Below are 14,672 nucleotides of genomic sequence, written 5' to 3' on the forward strand. Positions count from 1 at the left end.
TCACCACATTGGTAGACTAGTCCCCGGACCTCCCTGAGGCTATCCGGATATGATCTGGGGTCAAAAACCTCCGACCTCTATCTTGTTACGGCGGTAGATCCATCGGCCTTAACTCCCGGGACTCTACAGAATACCCAGAACATCACCACACATCGGTAGACTAGCCCCTGAACCTCCCTGAGACTATCTGGATATGATCTGAGGTCAAAAACCATCGACCTCTATCTTGTTACGGCGGTAGACCCATCGGTCGTAACTCCCGAGACTTTACAGAATACCTAGACCATCACCACATTGGTAGACTAGTCCCCGGACCTCCCTGAGGCTATCCGGATATGATCTTGGGTCAAAAACCTCCGACCTCTATCTTGTTACGGCGGTAGACCCATCGGTCGTAACTCCCGGGACTCTTCAGAGGACCCAGAACATCACCACATATCGGTAGACTAGTCCCTGAACCTCCCTGAGGCTATCCGGATATGATCTGAGGTCAAAAACCAAAGTCACAATCGCCTACCTCATACTTGTACGGCGGTGAACACATAGGCCTTAACTTGAGGAAGTTTCGGATGACCTAGAACATCGTAAACCTTGTAAATTTGGTGTAGCTGTATAGCTTACTTCATAACGATTCCAAAACACTATAAATTTGTATAGTTAAGATAATTTTTTACAAAAATATAGGCCATGTCTCCCATATAGCCAAAATCCCATAAGCCCTGTACCTCGCATATGCAACTCTTGCGACAAAACCGAATCAGGTGGAATGACTCGTATATGCAAAGTTGCATATGCGAGGCGCTCTTATGCGAGGTTTGACTGTATATTTAAGCTAAAGATCTGATCCTTATTCCATCCTATTCACCGATGTCTTCTTTATAAAAGCGAATTTTGCAAAATTGTTGAAAAAGAACTTGTTTGCTCACTTCCTTCTAAGCTAATTAAAAATTAGCAAATAAAAACACTTTTTATAGCTGAAATTGAACGTCAAGGAGCTGATATACTAGATGCTGTTCCCCTAATGACTTTTTTTTCAAGACTTTCAACGCTTCTACTCAAAAAGATTGACAGGAGAGACGAGAGAATAGTCAAGAGATTTCAACTACAAGAGACGAACCCTTGTTCTTAATTATCGCGTTAATTATAATACATGAGGTACATTGGCTTTGATCGTCCAGATTTCACAGTGGCGAGTTGGCCGTGCGGGTGGGGCGCGGACTTAGTACGCTAGATATAACTATCGCCGGTTTGATATTTTTTTATGATTACACATATTTTTTCCTAGCGTCTGCCAGATGTAAATTTACACATTATAAGAGGTAAAATTAAAGCTTTTTTCTGACATAAAAGATGTACCGCTTTTGCCTTCCTCACTGAGGTAAGGCTATAATCCTGCTCGAAAAATAAACTTTTGAAAAACAGCTCGTAGACCTATATTCATGTATACCTATCGTCTCAGAATCGAAAACTGAACAAATGTCTGTGTGTATGTGTGTGCGTATTCCCCTTGGTGCTCAAAATTCTTGCCAAGTTTTCTCGGGACTGGCTGATCCGATTTGAGTCAAACAAGTTGCATTCGGTCCGGTTTGGTGCCCAATACTGCACTATTGAATTGTTTGAAGATCCGATAAGTAGTTCAAAAGTTACGTATAAAAAAGTGTCAAAGTTGCGAATTGGGTGCTGGAATTTTGATGCCGGATCTCACTTAAGAGGCAGTATTTGTAGATTCTGCTCGGTTTGTTCTAGAGGTCGTATCGAGGTGCTCCAATTTGGATGAAACTTTCAGGGTTTGTTTGTCTATACATGAGATGAACTCATGCCAAATATGAGCCCTCTACGACAAAGGGAAAAGGGTTAAAACGGGCATTGAAGTTTGAGGTCCAAAACACATGAAAAATCTTAAAATTGCTCGCATTTCCGTAAAACTTCATCAATTCCAACTCTTTTAGCTGCATTCGAAAGGTCTTTTAAAGCCCTTCAAAATGTGTCATAGACATCCAGGATTGGTTTGATTTTTTCTCATAGCTTTTGCAAATTACTGTTAAAAATGGATTTTTTTAAAACCTTCATATCTTTTTGCAACAGCCTCCAACACCCATACTCCCATAGGTCAAAAGATAGGTAATTTCATGCACTATAAGCCTACGGTTTTAACTTTTTGGCCAATCGCAGTTTTTCTCATAGTTATTCGATTTTTCTAGAACAAACATTTTACAACGTTAGTTTTTGCCCTGTAGGCCTTCATAGAAGCACTTTTTGGTCTCAATTTTGACCTATTCGGAATTCACTTACCTTTGTCGTAGAGGGCTCATATTTGGCATGAGTTCATCTCATGTATAGACAAATAAACGCTGAAAGTTTCATCCAAATCGGAGCACCTCGATACGACCTGTTTCACATCGGTGAAAAACTCGCTCTTAAATGCATATAAACTATGTCCGGATCCATCATCCAACCCAACGTTGGTTAGGTAATCAAAAGATCTTTCCAATGATTCCAAAAAAGTAAAGATCTGGCAACCCTGTCTCAAGTTATGACCACTTAAGTGATATTTATGTACTTTTTTAAAGTCGGATCTCACTTAAATGTATGTAAACTATGTCCGGATTAATCATCCAACCCATCGTTGGTTAGGTAATCAAATGACCTTTCCAATGAGTCCAAAACATTGAAGATCTGGCAACCCTGTCTCGAGATATATCCACTTAAGTGATATTTAGGTACTTTTTGGAAGCCGGATCTCACTTAAATGTATGTAAACTATGTCCAGATCCACCATCCGACCCATCGTTGGTTAGGTTATCAAAAAACCTTTCCAACGAGTCCAAAACATTGAAGATCTGGCAACCTTGTCTCGAGTTATGATTACTCAAGTTATATGTGTGTACGTTTTTTTTCTGGATTAAAAAAAATTGTTGAAATATGTGTCCAAACCACTCATATTACCCATTGTTGGTAAAAAGTGAGGAAGGCATCAACCACATAGGTGGATTAAGTTAGTTTTTTTATAGCATTCATTTCTCATCAAATGTTGTTAAATTTCTATTTTTTCTTTATATAAATCTCACGCCTTAAAATAATTTTCCAAAAAATTACTGTGTTTAAGAAAATATAATTTTCTTGAGTTGTATGACTTATTACATTACAAACACCTAAAAGAAAAACCCCAATGTCACCAATCACCCATCGCATACGAGTCTCTACTTCAGCCCAACCCAGCTACTCCTAACCTTCTCGGGATATCCCCTAGCATCCCCTAGATCACCCTTCCTCTTCCAATGCTGCGCTTAGTATGCCATTCACTAGAGCCAGTTACTACCACCTTCTCTTCTCAGCGATCAAGAGAAAGAGAGGCCGAGAGAGAGTCACCGCAAGAGAGTGACTCCACGATCGACCAGCAGCATAGTGAAATGCCATGCCTGTATCGAAATCACCTTTCATTCTGTGATCGATCGTTCGCGCGGCTGGTCGTGTTTGTCGTGCGCCCGTACTCGTAGGCTCGTAGGACCTAAAGGATCGTGATCGTCGTGCTTCTTTTGTGTTCAGCCTGTTGAAGGTTTCGGATCGGATCGGATCGGTGGGTTCGTTCGCGCGCGCGTGCTTGTTTCGCTAGGGAGCTGTTCCCTTCCCCGCAGGTTTTGGCGGTGTGCATTGCAGTGTGTGACTAAGAAATAGTTTTGAGGTGAGCTGACGAAGAGACACAATCGATGGCGGGTGGCGGTTTGGCCACGATTTCGAAACTAGAACACACGAAAGGGCTCTAGCTGAGTGAATTGGGGAGTGAGGGGTGGGAGGGGGGGCGGGGTAGAAAGGAGAAGGGATTGTGCAATTTGTGAAACAGGGGGTGGTTTACTGCGGTTTGACATTAAATTTTGTAGTGAACTAATTGAGGTCAAACTTTTCGTAGGAAAAAATTGCATTTTTATGCAAAACCCCACAGTGTGTCAGGAACGTATTTTATCATACAATTATTTTGTACTATAAAATGTTTTCAATGAGCTTGAAAAATAGACGCCAAATTATGTGTTTTATATCAGTTATTTCTTCCCAAATAAATTGTAAAGGTTTAACCGTAATAAAATGCACTTGCCACAGGATATCATTATAAAAAGCCAATTAATTTCAACTCGATTCATGAAACTCACACGAAATCAGAAAAAGTTGCCAAGACCACTGAAGGAAATTTTGCTCTTAGGAGTAATTTTGATCCCTGATCACGATTCCGAAGTCCATTTCTTAAGTTTTTTTTAATGGTCCAATAAACCAAATTTCCAGTTTTTGCTTTTTGGGTGTTTTTGAAACCGCCTTGAGTCAGGGGTATTAAAAACACCCAAAAATCAAAAACTGAAAAGTTATTGGACCTTTTCAAAAAGAACTCCAGATTTTTTTTTTCAATACCTCGTGCGACCACTTTTTACTAAGACAGTGGCTTTTAGCTCAAAAGCTACCGTGAGAAGTATGGCAATTTGGTGAAATTCTGCAAAAAAAGTATTGCTCATAAAAAAAATAAAAAAAATAGTTTCGAATCGTTGCAGTTTTCCGTTACTCAACTGCCAGAAAGTGCAATTTGACAATTTGACATTTAGAACAAAATTTTTATTTAAAAATTACTTTATTTGCAACTTTTCAAAGTCACAACAAAAATCCACTAAGAATTTCTTATGCATAATTTGCTGAACATTTCGAACAAAATTCTATGCAAAGCACACAATTGTGTTTAAGGGATCAAAATTTCGAAAAGCTTGTCAAAAACTGTCTTTTGAAAAAATGTACTTATGAATATTTTTTTGAAATTGTCTACTCTATAACTTTGTGAATAATTGATACACTCTAAAAAGTTACCCTGCAATATTATTTTAGAAAACACGTGATTCTAAAATCATTTATTTTTGTTTTGGATCAAAAAATAGCTCCCTGGGTTATTTGAAGATTCGAAAAGTACATTAATTCTGGAGCAACATTTGAATAGGGCGCATAAGCAATTTGACAGCCAGCACTATTTTGCAAATTCTGGGCCAAAAGTTAACTATTTAACAAAACCCGCAGTGTTAAACGGTAGCTGGGAAGGCCGACTATGGGTTTACATTTCGAATTTGGTGGAAAAGTTACCTGTTGGCTCGGAATTTCAAAATTGTTCAAGCTGTCAAAATGCTTATCTGCCCTTTTCAAATGTTACTCCAGAATTTTCCCATTTTAAGATGTCTCTCGATTTCTGACAGTTGAGTGACAAGAAATTTAAACGATTTTAAAACTAATTCTAATTATTTTGATGAAAATTTAGTTTTTTTTCCGGAATTTTAAGAACGTTATCAAATTGGGCGTCTAATTTTACACAAAGAAACCCTTTAATAGAAAATGTCTATTTTTCACAATTTCCAGCTACAAATCACTGAAAAACGTGTCGTAGAAAAATAAAAAAAACTTAAAGGGGTCGTACTCCCCCTACGTTACGAGATATCAGAAAATTGACCTTGGATTGTAAACAAGGACCAAAATTACCCCTTATGATAGAAATTTACCCCCAAAATTTCACAGAAATCGAATTCTCGAATGACAAAACGGCAAACATCATCTCCAAGAATAAAAGTACTGGTGCTTTTCATCACCCATTTCAGCACTTGTATCGAAAAGTTATTTATTACAATACTATTTTAGGGTTGAGCAATTCTTAACAAAATAGGCCGGAATCGTGAATTTTATTTTTGTATTTTTTTTTTCTTTTAATTGGCTCAAATTATGTTGGGGACATTTTATGACCAAAGAAGCCATTTTGTGTCATAGGTACAGTTCTCCACACAATTTGGTAGATGTCTATTAGGGTGGTCCAAATCCGGGCTTTCTCAGGGCTACCCCGTGGAATTTACCCATAACTAGGCTAAATTCCAGTTTGGAAAATCTGTATCATTTGAAGGCATTTCCGATCAATTTGGTGTCTTCGGCAAAGTTGTACAGAAAAAGTTGAAAAAGTCTTTATCCATTTCTGAAAGTATTTTTGTCAGAATAGCTTAGAAGATTCTCTATCTTTTTTTTTACTTTCAAAGGAAAATAGGTTTCAATGTCATAAAAGCTCATCGACAAAAAAAAAATCGTTGCTCAATTTTCACAAGATTTGATAATCTGATATGAATTTTTGTGGGGACTTCGGATAATCGATTCTGAACTTTATCATAGAATATGAAGTTTCGTTAATTTTAATCAAGCTTTTATGATAAGAGCTCATCTCTTTTCACAATGACAAAACGGTCTTTTTGCTTATAATTTTCAAACAATCGAGGTATACACTAACTAGTGTCAAACCAGCAGCATTTAACGTTCTTTGCAAGGTATTATTAATTACTAATTCACCCAATTGTTTCTCACCGTTAATTTAAATTATTATTTTGTTTTACGGTATGGTCGGTGACACAGAACCCCTAATTAATAAGAAAGTTATGAAAATTATAGGTGGATAGATTGATTAGTATCATATGAGAAATGCCATATGAGAAAGCGTTTGGGTGTGATCAAGTCTTTTAACATTCTTATTTGGCTGTGTGCAAGTTCTGAGAAGCAGTAAGTGTACAAAGGCATCCCAAGTAACATTTTTGTCCAGGAGTTCTACAAGGGCTCTTCAAGATAGCTACAGCATAGCAGTTTGGACCACGGTAGGATAAAACTCTCTTCAAGTACTCTTCCAAACTCCTGAAGAAGTTTTGAAGAGAATTTTATCCTACCGCGGTCCAAACTGCTATGCTGTAGCTATCTTGAAGAGCTCTTGTAGAACTCTTGGAAAAAAATGTTACTTGGGATATCATCCCTGTATGTCATCAAATTGATTCTTCTTCCAAGACACTTGTCAACCTATCCTATTAGTGGTTCTGTGTCACTGACCATACCGTAAAACCAAATAAAAATTCAGCAAAATTTAAGATAAAATTACTAAATCTGTGAAAAAGCTAGAGTCCAAATATTCCGAAGAAACACGTTGAAATACAAGAATTGTTCTAATCGCTCTTTCACAGAACATGAACCCCACGTTGGTGATCTGTTGCTGCGTGCTGGCATCCCTGCTGGTAACATCCGCAGTTGGCCAGCCGCAGCAGCCCGAAGACGGTCTGAGGTCACTGTTGCTGCGGCGGGGACGCCAGGGACACAAAGGTCAGTCTGGTGCTAGTGCTGGTGACGGTCAACCCACTGCTCACGTGCCAGCAGTGGTGGCGCTTGATTTGAGTTCGTTGTTGTGTCGTAATTCTCACCTGCTCACTCATAAACACACTAACCTTTATCAAGCTCATCAACATCATCGTCATCTCGATCACGATCACCGTCAGGTTCACCACCGTAGACGTAATCGTCACATTAATGCAAATCATGTTCAGCATAATTCACGCTTATCTCATCATAAATCCATCGCCGTTGATAACCTGGGTGGAGCACCACAAAGGAGTAGTAGTCACGGTGGGTTAAGTGACGCACAAAGGCAGCTTTTGGACGCGGAGATCAGCACGGTAGCCCGGGTGCACGATCAGCGGTTGCGACAGCTTGCTTTTGGGACCAACCTCACGTCCTTCAGCGCTTATTTTCTCGATAACCTGAAGAAGAGTAGCAGCACCGCGGTAAGGTTTGCATTTGCGCAAGACTTGTCGCCGTCAGTTGACTCCAACTCCAAGTCGGCAGCTTCACTAACACTAGATCAAACCGCTCCAACCACGTTCACGACGGTAATCAAAGTGTGGGGTGAAGGTAGCGAGTCCAAGTTTGGACCGGTTTTGGAGTATGTCTTACAGCGCATTCAAACCATATTTTCAGTCTACAAGCACGAGGACCAAAGCCGTCCCGGAGTACCGGTAGCAAACGCGATCACCGAACCCAAGTCGGCCGCAGACAAGTCCACTACAACTACCGAGGACCCGTCAACCTCGGCCTCCTCAGCCACCCCGGCCGTTCAACCGTCGTTCACCAAAAAGGGACTGCACCCGCTGTTGGCGCGTAAAAAGTTCCAACTGTCCTCGAAGGAGCACAAGGCCAAGGCTACCGCCGAAGCCGAAGCCGGAAGCACTACCGCCGCCGCAACCTCCGCAGCGGATTCTTCCGCCGACTCGTCTTCCTCCTCGGATGTCTCGCCCACCTCCCCCTCGGGAACCACCCGCCGAACGAGGCCGACCCGTCCCCTGGGAGGACGCGTAACGGGCAGCAGGGCACCGACCTCTCCGCGCACCCCTAGAACCACCACCAAGCGGACCACCAGCACCACGGAAGCGTCCACCACCACGGTGCGATCGACCCGGGCACGCCGGGGACGTCCAACGCGGCCCAACAAGTTCGGTACAACGGCAAAGGCGGAACCTACTACCACCAGTACCAGCACCACCACGACTACTACTACGACGACGACGACGACGACGCCAGCGCCAACAACTACCACGACTACGGTAAGGAAAATTCCTACGTTACATTTTTATAAATTTAATCTACTTTTAGTAGTAATCTTATTTTTTACCATTTCCCAGTGTAAATTTCAGCTTACCTTTCCATTTATGCTAGAATGCTGTTAGAATATCCAGCTTAGTTAAAATTCTGCTAGAACATGCAAAGAGGATTTTTTCTAAACATAGCTTAATAAACTTCCGTTTGATGGTACTTCTGTCAAATTTGTTCAAGTGTGAGATTCTTTTAGGAAAATCAATTTGCTGCAACCATGTCGAAGGGTATAAAACGATGAAAGTTTGACAAAACCTAGTGTGCCCCAAACCACAATGGTCATTCTTGACTAATTAAGAAAATAATTTGGATTTAATATAAAGTTTACTATTTACTTAGTATAAATGCTAATATGATTTAGGAAACCCTATATAAAAATGATCTTAACTTTATTTAGTAAAAAATTCATTCTGCTAAAATTTCGTACCAACCCGGAATTACGTCGTCGGAAAATCCGCCGGCATCCGAACTGGTCCATGTTTCGCAAGCTCTTTTATGCACCATTGGAAAGGACATCTGAGCAATTATCTACAAAATCGGCTCGGCCGTTTTCAACCATTTTTTTATTGGCTCAAACTTTGTAGGGACCTTTCCTATGACCAAAAAAGCTATTTTGCTACAATTTTGGCAGCTGTTCATACAAAAATGGTACGTAAATATTAAAACATTTGTAACTTTTAAGGGAATGTTCTGATCAATTCGGTGTCTTCGGCAAAGTTGTAGGTATTTTTGAGGACTATTGAAGGTACACGGAAAAAAATTGCCGATTTTTTAATTAACTTTTTTTCATTGCTAATTTTCATTTTATTAGGCTGCTTTAACAATTACATTGGTGCAGTTTTTATCCTGAGCTGAGATATGGACTACCTTTCAACAGCTGATTTGTTCGAAATGGGGAGAGAGTTTACTGGTACTAAGGAGAACGAATTGGACAGAGAAGGAAAAAAATTGCAAAAATAACCTTCGAAATAGCTAATAGATGTGGGATAGTTAGAGGAAAGGAATTAACTATTTTTCAAAAAAAACTTGGATTTTTTGATATGTTTTAGGGGACAAAAACTCGCAACTTTTGAGCCATAGAGAAATATGGTCAACAAATCTGCCGCCAAGTTATGATTACGAAATTTCATACAAAAAAAGAATTTGAATTTGAAATTGAATGCCGCCAAGTTATGATTTTTTGAATTTCATACAAAAAAAATTGACCTAACTTTTTTATGTAAAATTGATTTTGCAATCGAAAAGTACTAACAAAATTGTTGATGAAGGCCTCCGTTTTCAAGAAATAGCCACCAAAAGTTTGATTTTAGCGAAATATTAGCAATTTTTCTCGTTCTAGTTTTTTCCACTTTTAAAAAAAAATTTTTAAAGTTATAGAGGCTCTTTTAAAAAGTTAGTCTTGATTCAAATATTTAAAAATATTGTTTTTGAAAAGATCGAAAAAAATCACGAATGTTTCATATTTGAACATTGAAAATCGGACCATTAGTTGCTGAGATATCGACATTAGAAATTTGAGGGTTGTTTGGGTGAGACCTAAAAACTTAAATTTTTCTGTTTCTTTTTCTTTAAGCCGCTGTATCTCAGCAACAGAAATGTCCAATCTTCAATGTCTCTTAGGCAATTGTATAGCAAATTTTCTAAACCTTAAAAAAATATTTTTTGAAATGGTCACTCATGGTCACTATTTTTAAAAATCGAAAAACTGCAAATATTTCGCTAAAATCAAACTTTTGGTGGCTTGAAAACGGGGCCCTTTATCAACAAATTTGTCAAGTACTTTTCGATTGCAAAATAGATTTTACATAAAAAAGTAAGATCAAATTTTGTTTGATATTGATTTTTTTCCAAAAATCTCAATTTTTCAAAAAATCATGACTCGGCGGCATTTTTTTTGACCATACTTCTCTATGGCTCAAAAGTTGCGGGGTTTTTTCCCATAAAACATATCAAAAAAACTCGAAAATATTTTTTTTTTTGGGAAATTGTGTTTTGTAAATAAAAGGTTAATTAAAAAATCGGCATATTTTTTCCGTGTTCATATTTTATTTCTCAATAGTCCTCAACAATACCTACAACCTTGCCGAAGACACCAAATTGATCAGAAAAATCACTCAAAAGTTACAAATGTATGAATATTTACGTATCATTTTTGTATGGACAGCTGTCAAAATTGTATGACTTGCTAAAAACTTAGTTTGAACCGTCATTTTTTTTCCAGACACATCACCATTTTCCATAGAGCAATTCCAGCTCAAATCAGGAATTTTTCTGGTACTTTTGTACCCGACCCACTCCGATTTCAATGAACTTTTTAGACATGTTATCCTAGACCTATATAAGCCATTTTTGTATATATGAAGCCAATTGTACTCAAAAATGACATTTGATAAGGGCTTAAGTTATTTAAATATTTTTGTATTTTGTAATTGAATAATGTCTGTATCTCAAAGCCATTGCATCGAATCAAAAAGTGATCAAAGACAAACTTGTAGGAAATTGGGCGGGCTTTTTGAAAAAAAAACACTGAAGGAAAAATACACGCCATTTTTATGATATGTTTTAAATTTTTAAGTTTAAAAGTTAAATTTTAAGTTGATGTCACGATTTTTTTTCGTTCAAAATTTTGGTGAAAATAGCCTAAAATGTGACAAAAAGACTCACAAAAAATGCAGGATTGTATGTCTCTCCTAAAAAAATACTAAAATCATTTACTTAAACTGTTTTTGATGGTTTTTGGCAATTTCTATATGGCAGACTTGATTTTTCAGCCTCGTAAATATTTTTACCGGAAAGCTCGCTCAATTTCCCATAAGTTTGTCTTTGACAGCATTACAAATGTATGGGCTTACAGATATAAGCTTAATTACATTGCTCATAACTGAAAATAGATTATTTTTTTCATTGTGGTAGAAACCTGGATAGTAAAAAAGCTTACATAAATATTAAAACGAGCCAAATTAAAAAGTTGTCAAAGACACACTTATAGTAAATTGGACGAGCTTTCCGGTAAAAATATTTACGAGGCTGAAAAATCAAGTCTGTCATATAGAAATTGCCAAAAAACCAAGACCAAGACTTTTATGTAAAATTGTCTGGGGATCGATTCCCACTATCGGACCACTTTAAAAAAAAACAGTTTTAGTAAATTATTTTTGTATATTTTTAGGAGAGACATACCATCCTGCATTTTTCGTGAGTCAGGCAATTTTCACAAAAACTTTGAACAAAAAAAAACGTAACATCACCTTAAAATTTAACTTTTAAGCTTATAAATTAAAAAATATCACAAAAGTGACGTGTTTTTATCTTTCAGTGTATTTTTTTTCAGAAAGCCCTTCAAATTTCCTACAAATTTGTCTTCGACCACTTTTTGATGCGATGCAACGGCTTTGAGATACAGTAATTTTTTAATTACACAATACAAAAATATTTAAATAACTTAAGCCCTTCTCAAATGTAATTTTTGATTACAATTGGTTCCATATACCGTAAACTGGGGTGACTTTGATAGCCCGGGTGACTTTGATAGGATTTTCAAATGGCCGTCAAATGAATATCGAAACATTTTTGAGAATTTTGAGAATGTAAGCATTAAGGGATCTTATTATCGAAAATATATGCAAAAATGTGACTGTTACATTGGATGTATCAAAATGAGTGGCCAATCAAATTTCTATCAATGTCACCCCGGGCTATCAAAGTCACCCCAGTTTACGGTACACAAAATGGCTTATATAGGCCTAGGATAACATGTCTAAAAATGTTCATTGAAATCGGAGAGGGTCGGGTACAAAAGTACCAGAAAAATTCCTGATTTGAGCTGGAATTGCTCCATACACGGAGAAAAAAGAGTTCCCAAAATCGTGAACAAGCGTTCATGAAAATCAGAACCAAGAACAAAGTGTTCAAATGCCATGGTACGTTTTTCAAAATCGTACCATGAGATTTGAACATTTTGTTCGTGGTTCCCATTTTCAAGAACGCTTGTTTACGATTTTGGGAAATCTTTTTTCTGCGTGTACATTTTTCGCCATTATTGGCAGCTTGCAAAAACGAAACCATAGGAACATTTTTTAAAGTATTTTTCAAAGAGCTTTTTATAGAACTCAGCTGTTTGGCGTGAGTTTCCAAACGAATTTCCACAAAATACCGTACTTTTTTCAAACAAAAAAAACTACACATATCAAAAATATTAAAATTAGGGCATTTTTAAAAAATATGGGCTATTTTTCAAAAATTAAATGGGTTTCAGTAAAAGCCTTGCTAAGTCCGAGAGGATTTTGTTTTAATAAGTTATTTTAAATGGGTTATCGTCGGTTCTAGTCGATAACTTATCGTCGGTGGAACATTTGTGTTCCGATAACGATAACGATTACAAAATTTTTCGTTGTTCAATATCCATATTGCAAAATTATTTTTTAAGTACATATTTTCAAAAAATACTGTTTATTGCCAAAATTTGAGAATGTTTTCAAAATTATGTACTAGTGAAGACAATTTTAAATTTTGCTATGTTAGATTCTGATCTTGCATATTATGAATATGTCTATGTAATATGTTGCGTCGTTTCTTATTGCAAATTGAAAGGAAAATTTTAGTATTCTTAGAACTACGGTACCTTTTAGATTTTGTATAGATCTTTTAGTTTTGGATAGATAAAAAAACGGTTACAAACACTACATAAGAAAAAAAAAACAAAACAAGAGAGTAAACTTGTTAGTGCCATAAATTGAATAATTTACAAAGTCCCATAATATTTGTATTCTCTAAGATATTATAATTAAAAGTTGAATCATCCATTCATCTATTATTCTTCCATTACCAGACAACAACCTCAACCACCACCCCAGTTCCTTCGACTAGCGTGAGCAGCAGCAGCAGCAGCACAAGTACCAGCACTTCAACCGTTAGCAGCGGCTCTTCAAGCTCAACGACATCGACATCGACCTCTGCCACGGAAGAGGGTTCAGCACAGTCGGTGTCGTCCAGCAGCAGCAGCACCAGCACCAGTTCGGTTGCCCCGACGGAAGTAGCGCCGGCGCCCGTCTCGACGGAAGTTGCGGCCGCTCCAAAGTCCTTGGCACCTGCCACGCCCGCTCCGGTTCACGAGCGGCACCAGGAGCGCGAGGACGATGAAGTCATCTACGACTGAGCGGAGAAGCGGGCTAAAGTGGGAGGGAAAGTGATTTTCTGGGAGTCTTTTTTTTTGAATTTTTCTTTTAGATGGAGAAACGCCGTTGCCTGCCAAAAGACGACACGAAACTACTATTACTACTTGTGCCTTTTAATTAATTGTGAATCATAGAGAGAAAGAGAGAGGATGTGACGACGAGTGAAGGACGGAGAACGGTCGAACGGTTGTTGACGTTGACGCGTACAGATACTGAATGCGAGGAGCGACTACAAAAATGTGATTATATTTAATCGTGTACGAATAAAACATGTTTTTTGAAATAAGTTAAATAGTTGTGTTGTTTTGTCATAATTTCTTCGAAATTCGTTTGTTGCTGATAAATAAATGACATGCAGGCCCGTAGCCAGCCCCCCCCGAAATTTTTTCCAATTTTTTTTTAAGTTGAACTACTTTAAAAAAATCTCAAATCAATGATTGTGTGTTCTCTTCCCAGAAATAATTTGCAAGATAGAGAATCAAGAATAGATTGATCAAACTAAGTAATTTGCCTGTCCATTGCTGGGCTCAGTTTTTGTAGATTATGGATCCAATATTTAAAAATTGAGCTGCAGATTTGAACATTGTTCCATTCAGTAACATCTCATTTATCTTGTAGTTTTAGCATTACATTGGTTAGGATGGTCCAAATCTGGGCTTACTTGGGGCTACCCCCTAAAATCAAAGATTGATCACTAGTCTAAGTTCCAAAATTTGAGCATTTTCTGACCACTGACCACCAAGTTTGGGAAAAATCGTCAAATTGTATGGAGAAAAGCAACTGTTTCAGTTTTTGACCAATGAAAGGCGCAATAACTATCCAGTTCTTACCAATTTTCAGAACTAATATCTTCATTAAATTTGGAAAAACTTTCCCGAAGACACCTTATTTTTTTGGGTTTTTTGCTAAAAAGTTATTAACCTTCGAAAATAGCAATTTCCGAGCGGACTGCTCTAAGGGGCTACATAGAAATAATTACCGTCATCTGGGGCGAATTGGGACTACAGTCTGAATAGGGACAGCAAAAATCCTTAGATC

At 37.8% G+C, this 14,672-nt stretch overlaps 1 protein-coding gene across 1 annotated transcript; it reads left to right on the forward strand.

Annotated features, from left to right (window-relative positions):
- Positions 1-3,437: 3,437 nt before the first annotated feature.
- Positions 3,438-13,926, forward strand: LOC120420152 (uncharacterized). The gene is made up of 4 exons (XM_039583115.1): positions 3,438-3,682; positions 7,002-7,137; positions 7,789-8,411; positions 13,289-13,926. The coding sequence occupies exons 2-4, from the start codon at positions 7,005-7,007 to the stop codon at positions 13,613-13,615; spliced, it is 1,083 nt and encodes a 360-aa protein (XP_039439049.1). The 5' UTR covers positions 3,438-3,682; positions 7,002-7,004; the 3' UTR covers positions 13,616-13,926.
- The last annotated feature ends 746 nt before the right edge of the window (positions 13,927-14,672 follow it).

This window comes from Culex pipiens, chromosome 3 (assembly GCF_016801865.2).
Source record: "Culex pipiens pallens isolate TS chromosome 3, TS_CPP_V2, whole genome shotgun sequence".
Lineage (NCBI taxonomy): Eukaryota > Metazoa > Arthropoda > Insecta > Diptera > Culicidae > Culex > Culex pipiens.